Source organism: Grammomys surdaster, unplaced genomic scaffold (assembly GCF_004785775.1).
Source record: "Grammomys surdaster isolate TR1022 unplaced genomic scaffold, NIH_TR_1.0 125767, whole genome shotgun sequence".
Classification (NCBI taxonomy): Eukaryota; Metazoa; Chordata; class Mammalia; order Rodentia; family Muridae; genus Grammomys; species Grammomys surdaster.
In genome coordinates, this window is record NW_021620598.1 from 885,934 (window position 1) to 906,300 (window position 20,367).

Sequence of the window (20,367 nt, forward strand, 5' to 3'; positions counted from 1 at the left end):
GGGGGGCGCAGCTCATGATTTCTCAGAACTCACACAAAACTGAGAGAAGAGAGCTGCCTCCACCGTGCCTCAGTCCTCCGCACAGCACGCTGTGGCACACGCCCCGCACGCCTCAGACAAACATACAATAATAATTTTTTTAATTGAGGAAAAGCCAGTGTTATTGTTGCATGTATCTGCAGGACAAGTTGGCTTTTTTGGCTCCTGCCTGGATGTAGGGGGACCGTGAGGGTGGTCACTTCATGCGTACAGCATTTTCTATTTTGGTTGTTTTTCAAAAAGTATCATCACTATGCATCCCAGGCCGGCCTCCAACTTTCTATCTTCCTCCACCTCTCAGGTTTTGGCATTTCAGGCATTTACCACTACATTTGGCTCAAGGATGCTCACTATGAACAATGTCACCTGCTCAGGCTGGGTTCGTGGTAGGGTGTGTTCTCCCAAGATCAGAAGGGTGTCCCTACCAAGCCATTAGGGAAAGGATGGACAAACTAACAATTCTCCCTCAACAGTAAGCTCTCCTTAGGATTCTTCCAGGTTCTGGCTTCAAGACTTCACAAAACACTAGTTGAGGGAAAATGAACCCTGGAAGTGTCTGGGGGTGGCAGCAAGGCGGGTGTGGGGCTCAGACAGCTCTGTGCTCCTTCCTGCCTATTACAAACTGGATCCCAGGAGCTATCAGTCATTCTCTCCTTCCTTTGGTAAGATGGAAGGAAGCGTGTGCTGCAGACCTTGAAACTCTTCAGGGGCTCCAAACCCGGCCCCCAGACCATCAGAGGTACAAAGGTGCCAGCAAAGGTCTCAGTTCAAGGGCAGAGAGCTGGCCTATGTTCCCTGGATGGCATAGGGATGTCCACAGAGTAGGTCGTGAACACTTAGCTTGTCAGCAAGCCTGGGATGATAGCAGCTGAGACCCAGGCCTCTCAGCTCAGCTTTCAGTCCGCACTGCAGCCAGGCAGCCTGTTGAACCTGAGTTGAACTGACCTGTGTGGATGGGCTCCCAATGTTCCCTCCTAAATCCATGTAGGGTGTTAACCCCAAAATAACAGAAGTCACAGAGGCGATCACCCTCATGGCAACTGACTAAACCTTCACTGTGGGCTGGATAGGAAGGACTATCTCCACTCCCTACTCACGGGGCAAGTGAGCTGGAGAACCAGAACCTCAGCATGAGCAGGCTAGCTTTGGACTTGGTGCCCTTAATCTGGATGAAGCCACCCAAGGGCAGCCCCATGGCTCAACCAACCAGAGATTTATGCCCCATGGTATTTACCGGGGATCAGGATACCTGCCTGCCCTCATTCTGCTCCTATGTCAGGCCTCTTGCCCTCAACCTGGACCCTGGCCACAAGGAGGTACCAGCCTGGCTTCAGGGAGGAAACAACAGGAACCCAGTGAGGTCCAGGTCTGCCTGTGGGACCGGCAATGGGAAGGGACAGGTGGTTGAATTCTGCTGATGGTCAACAGCATTTGTTACCTCCAGGGTAGCAAGCACCATGAGCACGTTAAAGCCCGAGAGACCACATGGGGACATGGGTCCATTCTCAGCTCCATAGCCCTTCACCAAAAGGGAGGCCTAGGCAGAACATTTTGGAGACCCTGGAAGGAATGGGGAAAGATCAGCCCTGGCCGCTGTTAAGAGCCCAGGTCTGAAGCAACCACTGCTGCTGCTACAGACCCATTCCTCCCAGGGATGCAGCCTGGATCCATCTGGAAGGCCCAGTCAGGGCAGCCTCCGGGACCCCCTGACCTTGCCCATATACACAAGTCCCCGGAGCTCTTTGTCTCAAGGCCTTTGGGGAAGGCCGATATCCATTTCAGTAGCACTCAAAGGCCAACGAGCCCACAGTTTATTTTCTTAGAAATAATGGTTTTTTTCTGGTTAGCATTCCTCTGATCGAAACACAAATACAGCCACTGTAATAAGAAGCAGCTGAGGGGAGGGGGGCGGGAAGGCCCGCAGGCAGCCCTGGGAAGGTCTGCCACTTGAGGAGGGGGCATGCAGGATACCCAGGGGGTGGGAAGCCAGGTGGAAAAGGAGCTTTCGAGGGAAGAGCCCAACACAGAGCCTGTGAGGCTGCCTCCAACACCCTCTAGAGCAGTGGTTCTCAACCTTCCTAACTGTGACCCTTTAATACAGTTCCTCATGCTGTGGTGACACCCCAACCCTAAAATTATTTTCATGGATACTTCATAACTATAATTTTGCTACTTTTATGGATGGTGATGTGAACATCTGATATGCAGACTACCTGCTACGTGACCCTTGTTGGGGGTCGTGACCCACAGGTTGAGAACCACTGCCCTAGAGACAGGCTCCCTCCACAACCTCTACTCAAGGGCATGCCCTCAGGCAGGTGTTGCTCCTCCCGCTGTCAAGGGAGGCAGACTGAGGAAACCAAGGCTCCAGATAACCCATTGTTTGCAGGATTTGTGGGGGTCAGTGAGCCCCTCTGAGCTGCCGTCTACTCACCTGCCCCAGAGCAGGAGGCAATGTCGGAGACCTGCGTCTACTCCACTCTCCTAGAGAGGCTTGGATGACACCTCCTCTAAGAACATCCCACACCTTCCACTCCACCCTGATGTCATCCCTACCATGGGCAGGGGTGGATACCTGAGTCCTGCCTCTGTCCACTGAAGGTTTCTAACTCATTTTGTCTTGCCCAACCTCCTACATCTACTGAGTGATGACAGGAAACACACCTGGGCCAGCACTAACAGCGAGGAGACCCTTAGCTAACACTCTGGACACTCTGGACCAGATCCCACATTCTTCAATACAAAACCACCAAGTGCATGAGGTTTTCACTGTCTCCTGCTACAGACAATCATGGGCCCCAACAACTCTCTCAGTGACCTAAACTGCCATTGACTGGGACCAGTCACAAGCTACCCTTCTGTGCTGGCATTTTTTGGAGGGGGGATATTTTTTTATTTTATGTGTATGAGTCTTTTGCTTGTGGGTACGTATGTGCACCACACGTGTGACTGTTACCCACAGAGGTCAGAAGAGGGTGTTGGATCCCCTGGAACTGGAGTTGCAGAAGACTGTAAGCCACCAAGGAGCTGCTGAGAATTGAACCTGGGTCCTCTGCAAGAGCAACCAGTGCTCTTAACTGCTGAGCCATCCCTCCAGCCCCCGCCCCATCCCTGCTCGTCAGGTTTAACTGTTATCTTGGCACAACTGAGACTCTGGGGAAAGCGTCTCAGTGAGGGGCCATCTAGGTCAACTTGACCTATGGGCATGGCTGTGGAGACTTGTCCTAACTGTCAACTGACGTGGGAGGACCCAGTGCAGTGTGAGTACCGTTCCCTGGTTTTGGGCCCCCGACTCTGTACACGTGGAAAGGGTTCGCTCATCCCTAAGCAAGCAGGCAGCATGGCTGCGTTGGTCTCTGTTTTCTTGAGTGTGGCCCTGACATGTCTACCTGAGTTTCTGCCCTGATCCCCCACAATGATGGACTGCACTCTGGCTCTGTAAGATAAAATACACGCCCCCATGTTGCTTTTCATGGGAATATAATGAAAAATTTCTCATAGAACAGAACAGAAATGGGACCACCACCTAATTGCTACTGAGACTAAGTAACTGGGCGCTTCAAGTCCAGATTCCTCTTGCCCTGCTGGTCTTCTGGATCCCAGCTTTCATCTTGGGTGCACACACATTAGCATAATTGCATGTTTTCAGACTTAGGGGGAGGAGAGTCCCCCCTTGCTAGCTCCCTACCCCCAGCCTTTCCTGCCTTCCCCTGCCTCAAGCATCACTCTACCTGGAGTTTCAATAAAGTGTGCTGTAATCTGGTGGAAATGACTTAACAAGACCTCGGCCGTTATGTGCTATGAAGGCCAATTGGTTTTAGTTCTTCTTTTTTTTTCCCCCTTAATGACAAACTAAATGAATGCCGGGTGTGTTATTAAGAGTTTGGTTAAAACCCTTTAATGACTTGCTCTGTAATCTGCCTAACTTTACTGATTGACAAGGACCCCCCTGGGGATATAAAATCCAGGAAGTGACTACTTACATCCATTACGTACATGCTAATTTTGCAACCTCTGATGGTTGTCATTTTTTTTCTTTTTCACACACATTTACCCCGAAAGGAAAATAGTAATATATTTAATATACTGTGGCCAAAACAAAATCTCATTTCCCCCAAGAGCTTTAATTGCAGCATTTTGAAAAGGGCCTGAGTTGAAACTTGCGAGAGGAATAAACCACTTGAATGAATGGTCTCAAAATTAAGTACACATAGACTGGCGATGTGCGCCATGGGTTCAGACTAAACAGCCATTAGCGGGGGGGGGGGTGGTGGTGGTGGAGGTGGGGGTCTCGGTTATTTAAACAAGCCATTTGAGGGTGGTTTGCTCCTTGTTTGAGGCCTGGTCCTGATTATTGACGAGAGCTTTTAATTAAGATTAGTAAGACCCAATTCAAGCTATAATTTGGTCCTTTTCCTTCGCAAATGTCTATGAAAGCAAGGTGATTAAGGTTAAATGGGTTGAAGCCTGTAACGAGGATGAGCTGCCCACTCCTGGCCCCAGCCTGCCCCTCTGGCAGGAGGAGCACCGACAGGCCTGGTTAATTCAGAACAGGGGGCTGGCTGGTACAGGGCTGGCCTCCCTGGCCTCCAAAAGGCCCGTGATTAAACAGTCGGCCCTGTGAGATACAGATGCACTCGCTTAGCCAATCAAGGGAGAAGAACTGGGAGAGAGAGTGTGCAAAGGTCCCGGGGTAGAAAGAAGCTGGATTTTGAGGAGTAAATGAAGGTAGCTAGGGTGCAATAAGGGAGGGAAGGATTTTTTTTTTTTAAAGTAGCTCAAAGTGTTCAGGAAGAGACCAGGGATGAGCCCAAGGGGAGGGGCTCCATGGATGACCCCCCAAGGGAGAGGGGCTCCATAGATGACGCCCAAGGGGAGGGGCTCCATGGATGACCCCCAAGGGAGAGGGGCTCCCACCTATTCCAAGGGACATGATCCTAGTGGGTCACAGTCATAAACCTTTCTCTAGGGAACAGCTACAGAGAACAGGGTTTCTATGGCCTCTTCTATCATTCCACAACGAGGGAACCCGGGAACCCTCTCCCTACAGTCTTCAGACAGACACTTGAGACCCCATGGCTGATGGCAGCCATGCTAGCCTCTGCTGCCTCTCAGCTGGATCACCCAACTGAAGATTGAGCTCTCTGAACCCAGTTTCCCTAGATAAACACTGTCACTGGTCCAGCCAGTCACAGGCTTCAGCTTCCTCTCAGTGGAGTGTGTGAGGCTCAGCAGGCCTTTCCTGACAGTCTCTGGTCTGGTAACTGCCTTCTGATAATAGGATTGGGCCAGCCTTGGAAGAGTGATGTGGGCCATCACAGCCTAGGACATTGGGCTCTGAGGAAGGATGGTGACAGACAGGTGGGAAGTCACCTGTTTGGGAATCAGGGAAAGCTTCCTGAAGGAGGTGACCTTGGAGATATGTCCCCTCCCTTCACAGCTAGGTTCCTGGGATAGAAATCAAACAGGTGACAGCCAGCAGTCCTTGAGGCAGGCCCAGGAGGAGCCCAGGAACATACAGTGGAGAACCAGCAGGGCAGACAATGGATGCATGAATGGGTCTGGAAAGGGCCACCAGGAGGACCGATCACGGGCTACACAAATCACAGAGCAAACTCTTCGGCCTCATCAGTGACCCAAGGCAACCCCATTTGGCCTCAGCAAGCCCCTTGCACCAGTCACAGTGTCAGCCTGCTGCAAGCCCTCTGCCAGCATCAATACATGGCAGGATGAGATGATAATTAAACAGAAACAGAGACTGCCTCAATATCATCTGCATCCCATCGCCATAGTCACCGTCAGCACCATAGTCACTCTCTCCATCATCAGCATCACAGTCACCTCACCATCATCTGCATCCCATCGCCATAGTCACCATCAGCACCATAGTCACTCTCTCCATCATCAGCATCACAGTCATCTCACCATCATCTGCATCGCATCGCCATAGTCACCATCAGCACCATAGTCACTCTCTCCGTCACCAGCCTCACAGTCATCTCACCATCATCTGCATCCCATCGCCATAGTCACCGTCAGCACCATAGTCACTCTCTCCATCACCAGCATCACAGTCACCTCACCACCATTACCACTGTTATCAACATCACAGTCCGTACCATCAGTCTTTCTGTGACTGACATTATTAATATCATCATTACCCTCACCTTCACCGTCACCATCTTCACCACCCTCACCAATGTCACCTTAGCCATAACGGTCATCTAAGTCAAATCTGCCAGGCAGTTGTGACGCATGTCTTTTGCCCAGACTCTTGGGAGGCAGAAGCAGGCAGACCTCTGTGAGTTCAAGGCCAGCCTGGTCTACAGAGAAAATTCCAGGACAGCCAGGGCTGCACAAAGAAAATCTGTCTCAAAAAACCAAATCTATCTATCAATCCATCTATCAATCCATCTATCTATCTATCTATTATCTATCTATTTATCCATCCATCTATCCACCCATCATCTATCTATCTATCTATCTATCTATCTATCTATCTATCTATCTACAAAGATACAGTTTGTCATGTGGCTTGCCCAAGACCCTGGGTTTGGTTCTCAGCACTGAAAAAAAAGGTAGAAATGAAAAGCACCAGGTCATCATCACCTGTTAGCCCTGCTACCATCACCACAGCAACAGCTATCACTCCCTACATGCCAGGCTATGCTATCATGCTTTAAATACATCAGCACACTTAACTCTTGCCTTCTACAAAGTAGCTGCTAAAATCGTGCTCATTGCACACACAGAGGTTGAGTGTCTCACCCGGATACAAAGGCGGGATGTGAATCCCAGCAATCTAGCTAAATGTCTATTCCTTAATGACTCTGCTCAGCTGAACAAGGACCATTCAGAATGTGACAGACAGCAGTGACCATGGCAGACCCAGCAATGGGCTCTCATCCCGATCCAGGCAAGGCCCTTCTCTCTCAGGTCTCCCATGGACCATCTAAACAAGGAAATGAACATCTGGGTGGTCTCTGCGCTCGCTCAGGCCACTCTGAATGTGGCTTCTCAGCCCCCACAGATGTGTCTGGAGTCTTCTGGGGGTAGCCATCTTAGGGAGTCTGATGGTCTCTGTGTTAATAGTCCAGCAGGCTGCCCTTATGCCAACCAGTGCCTGGCTGTGAGTCTCCAGGAATAAGGACATCCAAGACAAGCAGGCTGGGCCTACCCAGGCCCTCAGAACCCAGGCTAACCAGCATTTGCTGTGCATTAAGTCTGTCACTGATAACTTCAGCCCCTAGGCACCACCAACTGAAGGGCAGGGCACATGGTACCATGAGGATTACCTCCAATGTGTGTGGCACTGAGGGACTCCGAAAGGTCTTTACCATTCACAACCCCCTGCAGCTTGCAGCTGCCGTAACAGCATATGGTGGCAGGTAACAAACTCATCTGCGTGTTTAATACTGGGAGTTAGGCGTCCAGGCAGGAGGACTTCACACACTGCACTGTATCCTGGGCCCAGTCTTCAAGATGAGTAGAGAACAGTTTGGGCTCACAGAGCCCAAGAAGACCCTGAGACTTGCTGAGGGCAAATTACTGCCCAGTGCTTATGTTAGAGGTGTGCTGCAACCAAGGCGCCTCACAGAAGCCAGGCTGTTCCCTGGTTTCCTCTCACATGAAAACGGCACCACCACAGAAGAGATCCGCCTAACAACTCCCGTGCTCCCACTTCCCACCACCCTCCACTCATCTGAACTCCAGTCAGGGCTGGGGAGATGATTCAGACTAAACATATTCTACTGACCAGGGACATCACCAGCCCTGCCCCAGGAACTGGGAGCAGAATGACAGACTTTGTAAGTGAGGTGCTCCTGGGTTCCCGGGGTTACAGCCAGATGTATACTGTGTGAGAGAGATGGCTCTGACACCTAGCCCTCTGTAAACAAGGTTGGGGGATGCAAGATATGAAATTAGAACCCAGAGTCAGAAAAGTAACAATGGAGGGCAGCCAAGGGCCTTCTGGGAGTGTAGTGGGAATATGATGCAGGAGTGTGCACGTGTGTTCCAGCACGCCACTCCAACCTCCTTCTGCGGCAGAGACGGGGGGGGGGGGGGAAGGCCCACAAAGCCAGGTGGCTGAGCTGGTCGTCGCAAACAAGAGTCTGGCTCTTGGGCTGGGACATAGCTCAGACATAGAGTGAACACCTAGCATGCAGGGAGCCCTAGGTCTGATCCCTAACTAGGTTTAGTGTTACACATCTGTAATCACAGAAATGGAGGCAGGAAGATCAGGAGTTCAAGGTCAGCTTCAACCACATAACAAGTTCAAGGACAGCTTTAATTACATAACAAGTTCAAAGCCAACCTGGACTACGTGAGATTCTTCCTCAAAATGAACTAAATATGTCTCATCCCAGGACTCCATCAGCATGGGGAGTTTAAGCTGAGCTCTGAAGGGCTTCAGAGAAACAGGCAGGAGATGATATGAGCCGAGGGCAGTAGACAGCAGGAGCTGGGCTGTGAGGACAGGCCAGCTCAGTGGCTTTGGTTAGCAGAAGGGTTGTGCCAAACATGACCCTACTTTGCTGGAACATCGGGTCTTAAGGACAAGGAGAGGTTCAGAAATTACATACACACCTTCATTTGTATCACCTGGACCACTGAGCTACCCACCCTCCAGGGCCTACCAGTAGCCTTGCACTTGACCTGTTCTCTCTACCTGCTGCCCAGGCACTTCCCAGAGGTCTGTGGGTCACATCAGCTTCCCTGCAGCTCCTGGGGACCCAAGCAAGCTGACACCAAGCAGGACCCATGAAGATGGGTCTCAGCTCTCAGCCCGTAGAAGCTGAGTAAATGCAGTGGGTCAGTGATGTCTGCATTCCTGGGGGCACTGGGCAGCTGTAAGGCCTAGGCTCTGTAGAGCCTGGTCAGAGAAGCCAGAACATCATCCTGGTCCCATGCAATGCTTGCCCAAAGCAATCAATCCCACACTGAAGACTGAGCACCAGAGTGCCTGACTGAGGATGGGAAACCCTGGGGTTTTGTTCTGTCTGTACTGCTCTAGAACTTTGGAAACACTGCAGTCAATGCTTGTCTTTCCTATGTATAGTGAAGGTGGGTAGGAAGGGCTAGGTTAGGGGTATGTGACCAGAAAGAACAGTTTATAGATCCCAATAGCTAAGCTCTGCCCAACACACAAGGGGTCAAAATGACCATGAGACCTTTATGGGTCAGAATCCCACCTGGCTTAAACTCCTGCTTCCCAGGACCACAGAGGCTTCACATTTCTCTGTTGGGGAGACAGCCTTTTCTTTTTTCTTCTTTTCTTTTTTTCTTTTCTTTCCTCTTTCTTTCCTTCTCTCTCTTCCCCCTCTCTCTCTCCCTCCTTCCATCCCTCCCCCCTCTGTTCCTTCCTTCCTTCCTTCCTTCCTTCCTTCCTTTCTTTCTCCCTTTCTCTTTTAAGGCAGTCCAGGCTAGTCTCAAACCCACTGTATCCAAGATGGTCCAGTCTATAGATCCACTTGCCTTGAACTCTTTTTATTCTATTTTATTTTTTAATTTTTTAAATTATTTTTTGGGGGGCTGGAGATATGGCTCAGTGGTTAAGAGCACTAACTGATCTTCCAGAGGTCCTGAGTTCAATTCCCAGCAGCCAAATGGTGGCTCACAACCATCTGTAATGGGATCTGATGCCCTCTTCTGGTGTGTCTGAAGACAGTTATAGTGTACTCATATAAACAAAATAAATACATCTTTTTAAAAAATTATTTTTTGGTTTTTCAAGACATGTTTTTCTGTCTTGAAGTTTGGCTGTCCCAAAACTTGCTTTTGTAGATCAGGCTACCCTCAAACTCAGAGATCAAACTGCCTCTGTCTACTGAGTGCTGGGATTAAAGGCTTGTACCACCATGCCTGGCTTGACTCTTGAATGCTGGGATTTCAGGCGTGTACCACTATGTCTTCCCTGGGGAACAGGTTTCTACTTCTGAACCATCAACCCAGCACTCCAGGTACAGGGAGGAGAGTCTAGACATATGGATGCATGGTTTGAATCACAGACTGGGGCTAAAAAGAGGAGAGGCAGCTGAGCCAGCCTCACAGTCCGCTCATGGACAGGTCTTCTGCAGAAGCTGCAGGCTACACATGGTGGCTGGGAGGCTGGAGTTAAGGACCCAAAAGATGAGTCACCCTGGGCTTTTACTGATTCCCATACATAGTCTGGACATACAAACAATCATTCCACCTTAATATCATCAAGAAAAAAAAGGGGCTAAAATTTAGGTGAGAGCCCAGTACCCCACATTTTCAACTTTTGCCCTCCAGGTGATTAGCTATGTCTCTTGGAAGCCTGCAGGACTGACAGAAGCCTGAACTGCCCATGTCCACAGAGCTGGGCTATAGGACCAGCCTGCTGGTATGCCACAGGGCAGGCCTCGGCCACCTCCCTCTGGATCTGGCTTAGGGAGGGCTGAGAGAACTCACCTTCACACTGCCTCCCTTCCCCTTTGTAGCCGGGCTTGCAGAGACATTTGTAAGACTTGGGTGTGTTCTGGCAGATGGCATCTATGTGGCAATCGTCTGTGCCCTCTGAGCACTCATCCACATCCGTGGCTCCTGTGAGGGAGGGGAAAGTGCAGGTGAGGCATGCTGGAAAGACATCTGAGACTGTGCTGGAAGTTCATGCTCCTATCCTACCACTGACCACTGGGATAGCTAACATTAACAGTCACATGTCAGTTTGATGTGACAAGGGGCAAATTGGTAGCATCCTTGAGGCAGCTTCTCTGTGCCAGACCCACGTCCCCTTACATCTGGTCTTTGTTTTCATAACAGTCCCATTAGGTATATCCATTATCCTCACTCAGGATAAGGAGAAGCTGAAGGCTAGAAAAACCTCTCTGTGGATCTAGGTTTCCCCACAGGCATCCTTTCAAGTCCCCAGTCCTCCTTCTGAAAGAGTCCTCAGAAGAACTCAGATCCAGCCTCAGGGCTGCAGATGAGGAAGCTAAGGCAGAATGGTGTACAGGTACCAAACAGAGGCCATCTGAGGAGGCTGCAGGTAACCTAGACATGAGATCCCGAGACAGTGGAACTGTGGGAGGGATCATCCCCTAGGCTCTGACCCAGAGCAGAGTCCATAGATCTGCCTTCCTTTGCCTCTGCCAACCCAGGATTCAGATAGTCAATACTCATAGGCCAGCTTCTAGATGCCCAGCAACATCCAGGCTCAGAGGGCTCTGGTGAGCCCTCCCTCCCAACCCCAGCACATAAATCCAGAAAGCTACAGCCATGGTTGCATAGTGGGAATGGACTTCTGCACATACAATGGATCTCTCTCTCTCTCTCTCTCTCTCTCTCTCTCTCTCTCTCTCTCTCTTCCTGCTCTTTCACTCGCTTGCTTGCTCTAAGTTTACTCAGGGGACAGCCAGAACTTTAGGAATCTGAGGCCAGTGATGCAGGAGACTGGTTTAGGCTCCATCATAGAACAAGCTTGTCTGGGCATCCCTCTCCTTCCAGCTGGCTGGGAGTACCACACAGATGGACAGGCAGAAGGACTCAGGTGAGCAGACAAGGGACTTTCAGCAGCTGCCCTGAGGCCAGTCCCCCTGGGAGGCTCCAAATGTCCCCATCTCTTTATCCATCTGGCCTCACCCTCATGGTGCCCAATAATGTCCACTTTGAATTGATCCTCTGGCTGGACCCTGGGCTGTAGCTCTGTGCCCCTCTTCCTCACTCCAGACTACAAGGTACCAGCTCACCAGAGGGGAGAAAGGCACTAGGAAGAAGCACAGGAGATTCTTCCCTGCACATGCAAACACATGCAAAAGACAGAAACACACATGTACACATATGTAGCATCCCTTCCAAACCCAGCCACCTCTGCTCAAGTGTGTCCACTTCTGCAGTTGTCCAAAGGCAAGAACCAAGAGGCAGGCAGCATAGTACACCAGAGACCACAAGCCAAGGCCAGTCGGGAGGTCATGGGGGAGGGAAAGCTGGTCACCAAGGGACCCACTACTTCAAGGGCAGGATGCCAGAAAGGGCCAGACCACATGGAGCATCTCTAAGAGAGGCTCATCTTTCCACTTCCCATGTGTCCTGACATGAGAAGTCAGGGCATGAGAGTGAGTGTCAGGAAGTTTCCCGGGGTCCTTTCTATCTCCCACCTAGATAAGGAAACACAGAAGTTGGGAAGGGTTGGGTGGGGCTGTCTGCCTTTCAAATGATAAACTTGGCCTGGCTGAGCCAGACTGCAGATCCTGTGCAACCCTCAGATACAGGCTGCTCACTTCGACTCTGGTTTTCTTACTTATAGCCGCTGGGGCTCCAGAGTCACCAGACTTCCACAGAGCGAAAGGGGAAGCAGAAATGGATAGACACCAGGAGGGACAGAGAGGAATGGAGAGGCACACAGGACAGTCCCACAAAGGTGAAGGATCCCCAAAGCCTGGGAGAAATGCCCACGGACTATCTAATACCCTCAACAAGGCCCAGCTTCTGGAACGGGGGCATAGAAGAAAACTCAGCACCAACGGTGCAATAGCATGGACTAGCATAAACTCGCTAATACTGGATCTCTGTGGGACTCGGAGAGCAAGCCAGGACCCTCCCACCCTCTTCAAGGAGAACAAGGAAATATGTGAAAAGAGAGACTCGGTGTGAAGCTTTGCCCAGGAGCCTCTTCTGAGAAACTCAGATCATGGATGGACACCCCCACCTAGCAGTTCCTTCTGCCCGGACCAAAGGCTTCTGTGCCTGTGCCTCCGGCAGGGCCCCCTCTCTCTAATGTCCTCGTCTGTTCTGCTATTCGTGTTCTCATCCACCTCCTTCCCTATGTCTGTCCATCTCTTCTCCCCCTCCTGTCTGACAGTCCATCTGTCCATCTCTCCCCAGACATCTCCATCCTTCCTTTCTCACTCGGTCCCCTCCCTCGGCGACGCCCCTCCGAGTCCTCTCGTCTCTCTGTCTGGTGTCCATCTGTCTCCTCTCCGTCCTTTGATCTGCCTTTCTCCTTTCCGCTGTCCACTGCCTCCTCTCTCCCCTCCCTTGCCTCCTCTCCCCTCTTCCCTCCCGCGGCTGTCTTTCTGAGGGCTTCTTCCTGGGCCCTTTTGTCTGTTCCCTCTGCGCCTAGGCTCCTGTCCGTCTGTCCCTCCATCTTCCCACCTCCCCTCCAGTCTCAGCGCGTCCTTTCTGACCACCTCCGGGTATCTCCTACGCGGCAGCTGCCCAGTTCTTGGCCCTGGGGGAGCGCCGCTCTTGGCTCGGGAGTCCCCACCCGTCTCCGTACGCATGCCGGGCCCCGCAGGCGGCCGTCGCGCTTCCTTTCTTCCTCCGGCCTCCCGCTTCCCCTCCCGGGGCCTCAGCCCACCCCGCCCCCGCCAGCCCCGGGCGCCCCGGACGCTCGCAGAAGTTACTTTGCAAGGAGGCAGGACCCGGCGCAGGGCGGCCTCCGACGGCGCGAGGTGGCAGCCTGTAGGACCCCGCGCGCCTTCATCCCCCCCGGGTCCTCGCGCTTACCTGGCAGCCCGCTGGCCCCCACCAGCCGCCCGTGCACTCCCAGTGCGAGCAGCAGGCACAAATGCCAGCGCACGGCCGCCGCGCCCATGCTCGCTGCGGGCCGCGCTGGGTGCGGGCGTGCGGGGCACCGGACGCTCGGAGCAGCCGCTCCGCGAGCGCTCCTGTCTGCAGCGAGCTCCGCTACCGCTCCGGCTCCGGAGCCACACAGCCGGCGCGCAGGACGAGCTGACAGCCGCGCGCTCATTGGCCCGCGGCCGCGGGGGGCGGAGCTCCGCGGGAGGCCGTCCAGTGGGCGTCGGGTGGCGTGGCCTGCGGGCGTCTGGGCCCGCCCCCTCGCCCGGGGCGGGCGGCAGGTGGGGGGTGGGAGCCGAGAGAGCTGGGGTCGCTGAACAGGGTGTCACCAGGGGCCGGGACTGGGCCCTAGGCTGCTCTTCCCCAGTCCCGCTTTGTGTGCTGATCCCTGAGGTCCAGGGTGACTGTTCCTCCGGAGCAGCACCCTTCAGCCTCGCACACACACACATTTTGGGGGAGTAGAGGTGAAGAAAGGCCCAGAGGCACCCAGGGGTGGTGAAGACGATGCTCAGTACACGCAGCCAATCCATGGTCATTTATTGAGCCTTTACTGGATACCAAGTGCTGCCGGGGACAGCCAGTCGCACCCTAGCCGGCATGGAAAGCTCTGGAAGATAGCTTCAGAATTTGCGTACAAAAATCAAAGGAACTTTAAAGTACTGCCCCGAGAACAATGGTTATAGAACTGTTTGTCTTGGACAGGCGCGTGTCGCGCCTAGAACCGTGTTCCCAGGGAATGGACGCGCGACCTGGCCGGATTGAGTGGCCTCTTAGTCCCCAGGCTCTTGTTGCTCCACGAAGCCCAGGTCCTCTCGGATGACAGGCCCAGCGGGGCTGGGGAACCGTAGCGTCGCAGTCTCCCTAGGCCAGATCCTCCCCCAACTCGGAGTCTACACCTGACCCCTCGGCCTTGAGGCCTGGCGGGCACTCAATGGCCTCTCTCAGCTACGAGGCAGGACGCTGAAGAAGTTCAGCAAACCCCAAGGCCCATCTCCTTGACAACCACCAATAAGAGCTCCTGTTTTCTCCAGCTCTCCAGATTCAAAGACTAGACTTCTCTTTTTGTCCACTCTGCCTGTGCAGTGTTGCTCCCAGCCGTTCCCTTCAAGGCTGGCTCTTCCTCCCTGCCCCCAACATACACTTTCGCAGCCACCTCCAAGGCCCCAGAAGGTTAAAGTCATGTGTCTCAGCCCCTGCTGCCAGCCAGACTTCCCGGGTGCTTGTGGCAATGGTTTGGAGGCTAAGACATTATGCAGTTGGAATCAGGGAGGAAAACGTGGGACTCTGGCCTCTACCGCGTCCCCATCTCCTACCCTGTCACTGCGTGTATTTTCTTTCCCTGGTTGTTCCTGGCCATGTAGTTTAAATTGGGGGACCGTGTTACCAAGCCTTATTTTGTCTTCTCTCAGCTGTAGGGCTTTGGGATTTTTTTTCCCCCACCTGTGCAAGCAATCTATTTGTGAGAAGTGTTTTGGGGTGGGGAGTGGCTCTGACTTCTCAGCACAATGTTTTTCATGTGTCTTTCTCAGGGGCTCCCATACCCACTCAGATGTTCCTAAATTTCAGTAGCAGCCATGAGACCTCCCAGGTTCGATTCTCTCCCCCAGTATTAATGTGGGATGGAGGCTGGGAATGGTTTGGGATTCCCTACAGTCCCCGGGGACTCTTTTGTTAATATAAAGAATTTATCTGCAGTAACCTTTATCTCAGTAACCTTTATTTTCAGTGACCTGAAGGTCAAGTTTGCTGATGACCTAACACTCTTCAAGTGTGGAAAAGGACATGGGTCCCTTCTAGGAGACCATGGCTCATATGGCAGAGCTAAAGGGCAGTGTGCAGGGTTGAGGGAGAGGAGCCATGTCTCTAAGTTCCTGACCAAGGAGAAGGTTTATGGGACAGAGAAAGATGCTTTGTCTCCTAGTGCAGAAGCAAGACATAATGGAAGCCGATATGACTGGTCTGGGGTGGGTTGGTTACATGGGGTCATTACTCTAATGCCAGGACTAAAGATGTCATGGCACCCCTGCATACTGAGCTGAGAAAGTGGAAGACACTGATTTGAGGAACAGACTGGGCTACCTGACACCCAAGCCACCCGTGTGCGCTCTGCATGTCTCTGCACCCGTGCCATCCTCTGAGGTCCTCTCTAGACCAACCACAGGCAAGGTAACTTGGCATACAGCTTGCCTTTTACACACTGAGTCCAAAGTCACACTGCCACCAGGACAGCCTTTGATTCCTCCTGTCTGTATCCCAGTCCCTGCCCCATAAGCTTAGTGTAAGACCCCCCTCAGGCTCAGAAAACGGAAGTCCTTGCTCTCACACTCCTCGTTTTCTCTCTGTCACCATCCAAAATGCAATCCTGGGGGCCTTCTCTGTGGGCACTGTTCCCAAAAGTAGCTAAGACAATTATCGTGTGAATTCATGCATGGATGCATGCATGAATGAATGAATGAATGAATGAACAAATAAATGAATGAACAAATGGTCCCAGAAACAAGACAGACGCAGCTGTGAACTCCTATTGCTCTGGTGAGATGATTTTGGACGTGTCAGGTCTTTAAGAATGAAACCAGTTGTTGTCTCTCTCTTTCCTCAACAACCCACTTTCTGTGCCCTGTAGGGAAGCCAGGCTGGCCAGCAGAACCCCAAATCTTAAGTGTCCAGAGCAGATGACCCTGGACTTGGGGCCCTTTGGCTCCCCCTGGTGACAGTTCACAAAGGTGTTTCCCTGTAAGGAGGCAAGAGGAGACATCCAGCTCCTCTCTTCTAGACGTGCCCTCTGTGACCCGGACCTCACCTCTTAATGGCAGGAAAGTCGTGGCCTGGACTCAGGTCACAATCTCAGCACTGACCAGCCCTGTAATGGTGTCCCCATCACCGACCCCTCTGCAGCCTGGGTTCCTCAGTCTGAATGATCTCTTGGAGTTGCTGGGAAGATGAAACCAGGCAAGCGTGACATGGGGCCTCTCTGAACCTCAGTCTCCTTTCCAGTGGCAGAGGAGTGTTGCTGGTGTTTTCTGCAGAGGACTAAAGGAAATGCTGAACTCAAAGTCCTGGAACCATGGTACCCACAGGGCTTTGTGCTCCTGATAGGGCTGTTATAATTACACTACCTCCCTTACTCGGAATGACAGTAACAGCCATGGAATTATAAATGCTTTATTGTGGACATGTTATTTTGTTTTTTGTTTTTTTTTTGTTTTCCAAGACAGGGTTTCTCTGTGTAGCCCTGGCTGTCCCAGAACCCACTCTGTAGACCAGGCTGGTCTCAAACTCAGAAATCTGCCTGCCTCTGCCTCCCAAGTGCTGGGATTAAAGGCATGCACCACCACTGCCCAGCTTATTGTTGACTTTTTTAATCAGGAAGGGTTCTCTGAATTACTTGTGAAAGCTCTTTTGGGTACAGAGTTCTCTGCAACCATAAAATGTCACCACACAGATGTATGCCTCTGTGTGGATGCCTTTCTGGGGGTTTGCCACTTGTTTCTTAAGGAAGACTTGTGGCTTTGGGTTCACAGGTGGACATGAGGACAGGAGAGCTACAAGCATAATCTGGAGACGGTCCAGCCTGGACTCATCTGACATCTGGGGGAAACTGAGGCCCACCCTCACTAATTTACTGCTCCTCAGACCAGTCTACCCATCACCATCTCAGAATATCAGACTCCACTCAGGGGACTTCTTCAAAGCCTTGCCCCCACCCCCCAAAGAGAGAGAGAAAGAGAGAGAGAGAGAGAGAGAGAGAGAGAGAGAGAGAGAGAGAGAGAGAGAGAGAGACTGCCCTCATGGCCTCTCCTCTCCTTCTTCTGACCACTGGCTTTCTAGAGAGGACAGCAGTTTTCAGTTTTCCCTCAATGACTCCACAAAAACTGGGGCTCACACCTGCAAGGCATAAGCATTCCTGATCCCTGACATGGCCCTGTCCCTGTCTTCACGCAATGCTTCCACTCTGCCTCTTTTCTGAGTCACAGCTCACTCCCTTCCTCTCCTCTCCCTTCTCTTCCTTTCCTCTCCCCCTCCCTTATGTTTCCTTTCTTCCCCTTCCCCCCACCTCCTCTCCTGTCCCCTCCCCGGCCCGTGCGGTGCATTCTCTTTCCTCTCTCATTATGCTTTTCCCTGTTCCCAGCCCTGACATCTGAACCCAGGACCTACCCTAGGTTCTCACTGCTCCCTGTTTGGCTCATGCTGGGTGCTATGGACCCAGAGAGCCGCAGCCTGAGGTTGGTAGCCTCATCTTCCCTTCAAGTGGTGAGACCCTTTGTCACCAAAGATCCCTTTTAGACCTTTGCCCTAAGCCTCAGAGGTCAACAGGTCCGCTGGGCCATTGATCAAGCAATTAGGCTTGTTTAGGCAAAGGCATGTGACTACCTCACACCTGTCAGACAATCTGTATGTGGACCTGTGGGTGTGGCCTCTTTCCTGAGTGGACAGGAGCTGCTCATTTCAGAGAGAAGGAATCCCAGGCAGTGAGAGGGGACAAGGTGGGAGGGAAGGGGGGATGTTAGGGAGAGAGGGGGAGAGGAAGGAGAAAAAGGGAAGGGGAGGGAAGACAGAGGAGAGAGAAGGAGAGGAAGGAAAGAGGGAGGACGGAGGCATTAGTGTCTTGGCCACATCGTTCCTTCTGCTCTTGAGCCACATTGGTTCCTGTCCCTTGTAGCCAAGGCCACCCTGGCTAGCCATGGCTCTCAGTGGGAGACCTGTCCACAAAGTGTTCCCATCACCTGACAAACACTTTCCATGTAAATTCACTACAACCCAACCAGATCGATGACATTCTGTTCACCTGCAGGTGTGGCTCCTGAGGGTCAGTTCTCTTTATTGATAGACAGGAATAACTGTCATGGACAGCCAGAGGCTTAAAAAAAAAAGACATTCATACTTTTTCTTGATCATATTTTATTTACCCAGACCCTAAATTCTGTGATTTTTCCAACTACCATAGAGAATTTGAAAGTGACAGTGAAGCTTTGCTGAGAACTCAAGGAGGATGGTGGGTATGTGTATGCATGCATGCATGCATGTGTGCATGCCTCTATGTGTGTGTGCAAATATGCATGCATGTGTGTGCATGTGTGCATGGGTGCATCTCTCTCTCTCTGTGTGAGTATGCATGCATGCCTCTGTGTGTGTGTGTGCACATGTCAATGTGTCCATGTGTGTGTGTACACATGCCTATGTGTGTGTGTCTGCATGAGTGTCTGCATGACTATGTTTGTGCCTGCATGCATGTGTGCATGGATGCATGCCTCTGGGTGTACGTGCAAGTATGTGTGTGTGTGCCTCTATGTGTGTGTGTCTGTGTGTCTGTGTGTGTGCATGCGTGAATGAGTGTGTGCATGCCTTTGTGTCTGCTTGTGTGCATGTGTGCATGGGTGAATGCTTCTGTGTGTACATGCAAGTATGTGTGTGTATGTGTGTGTGTACACATGTGTGTGTGTAAGGACTTCTGGAAGGGCAACACCTTACTTGAACCTCAAGGACAGTGTGACATTATAGGCTGTATCTTCCTGCCCATCTGATCACTGGGCTTTTGTTTCCTCTCTGGAATTCTGGTCCCAGATAATGGACTCCAAAGAACCATCAGGTAGGTAGTAACTGATATTAAAACACTGATGTTTTATTAGAGTGACATCCATTCAGACATTCAACATTTAACCAAGCATCCAGTGTATGGCAGACCCTGTTCTGGGCTCAGCATCTGTCTGTCTTGCAGGAGGTCATGTTCCAGTGGGGGGGGGGACAGGAGTTAGGAAGACAGTCTTGTCTTGAAGAGTGGGGCTTGATGTGAAGCTGATACTATTCAGGGAGAAGAAATGGGGCCATCAGTGTAGGGGGATGCATGCGTGAAGGAGAAAAGCAAGTGGTACCTGTAGGGTGAGTAGGAGCTCGCCTGGAGGCTTAAGGACTGAGGTTTGAAGTGGAGGAGCGGATGTGAAGCCCTAGGGAAAAGAGGATCTGCAGAACCCAAGGGCTCAGGGACAGAGCTCAGACTCCAAACAGCGCTGCTCTGACATTTCCCCGTGTCAGTGAGAGCCAGAGTAAGGCTTAGGCAAAGAAGTGACATGGTAAAAGTGTGTTCTGGAAGCATTCCTCTGGTTGGGGTGGGGATGCTGAGATTAAAGTCAAGGCCTGTGTTTCTCCCATGCCAATTCTCCTTAGGGAGCGTTCAGGGTCAGCCCAAGCTATTTCTCTGGGCCTTGGGGTCAAATCCACTCTGGATCCGCTTGTCTAGTACCACAGCCTCCTGGAGAGCCATCAGATAGGAAGGGCTTGGGGACACCTCGAAGCAGAGGCATCTGGGATTGTTTGGTCCTTGTATCCCTATTGCTACCTCAGTCTTTACTTTAACCACACATTTGTACAGATTTTTTTTTATGGGGCTGGGATGTAGCTCGGTTGACAGAGAACTTTTCTAGCACACACAAAGTCCTGGATTTGATTCCCAGCAACAGTGGAGGTGCATTTAATCCTGTCATTCTAGCACTCAAGAGGTAGAGGCAGAAGGAACAAAGGTTCAAGGTCATGGTCATCCTGGGCTACAAAGAGAATGTGAGGTCAACCTGGGCTAAATGAGACCCTTTTTCTAAACAAAACAAAACCCAACAACAGCAATAGTGATAATAGCAGTAGTAAGAAGCTTAAACACCAGATAGGTTGGCACTCAGAAACAAATGAAGGGGATATAGATTTGTTCTTCCATAAACAAGGAGATAGAAAGAAGAAGAGACAGCTGGATGCAGAGAGAGAGAGAGAGAGAGAGAGAGAGAGAGAGAGAGAGAGAGA

The 20,367-nt window shown here is 51.7% G+C and overlaps 1 protein-coding gene across 2 annotated transcripts in view; it reads right to left on the minus strand.

Moving 5' to 3' along the window:
* Positions 1-13,597, minus strand: part of Scube1 (signal peptide, CUB domain and EGF like domain containing 1) — a 114,275-nt gene extending 100,678 nt beyond the window's left edge. For both annotated transcript variants that reach the window (XM_028788725.1, XM_028788724.1), the window contains exons 1-2: positions 13,510-13,597; positions 10,474-10,605 (exon numbers count right to left, since the gene is read on the minus strand). In XM_028788725.1, coding sequence (XP_028644558.1) covers positions 10,474-10,605; positions 13,510-13,597 — 220 coding nt within the window. The remainder of the gene's footprint in view (positions 1-10,473; positions 10,606-13,509) is intronic.
* Between the last annotated feature and the right edge of the window lie 6,770 nt (positions 13,598-20,367).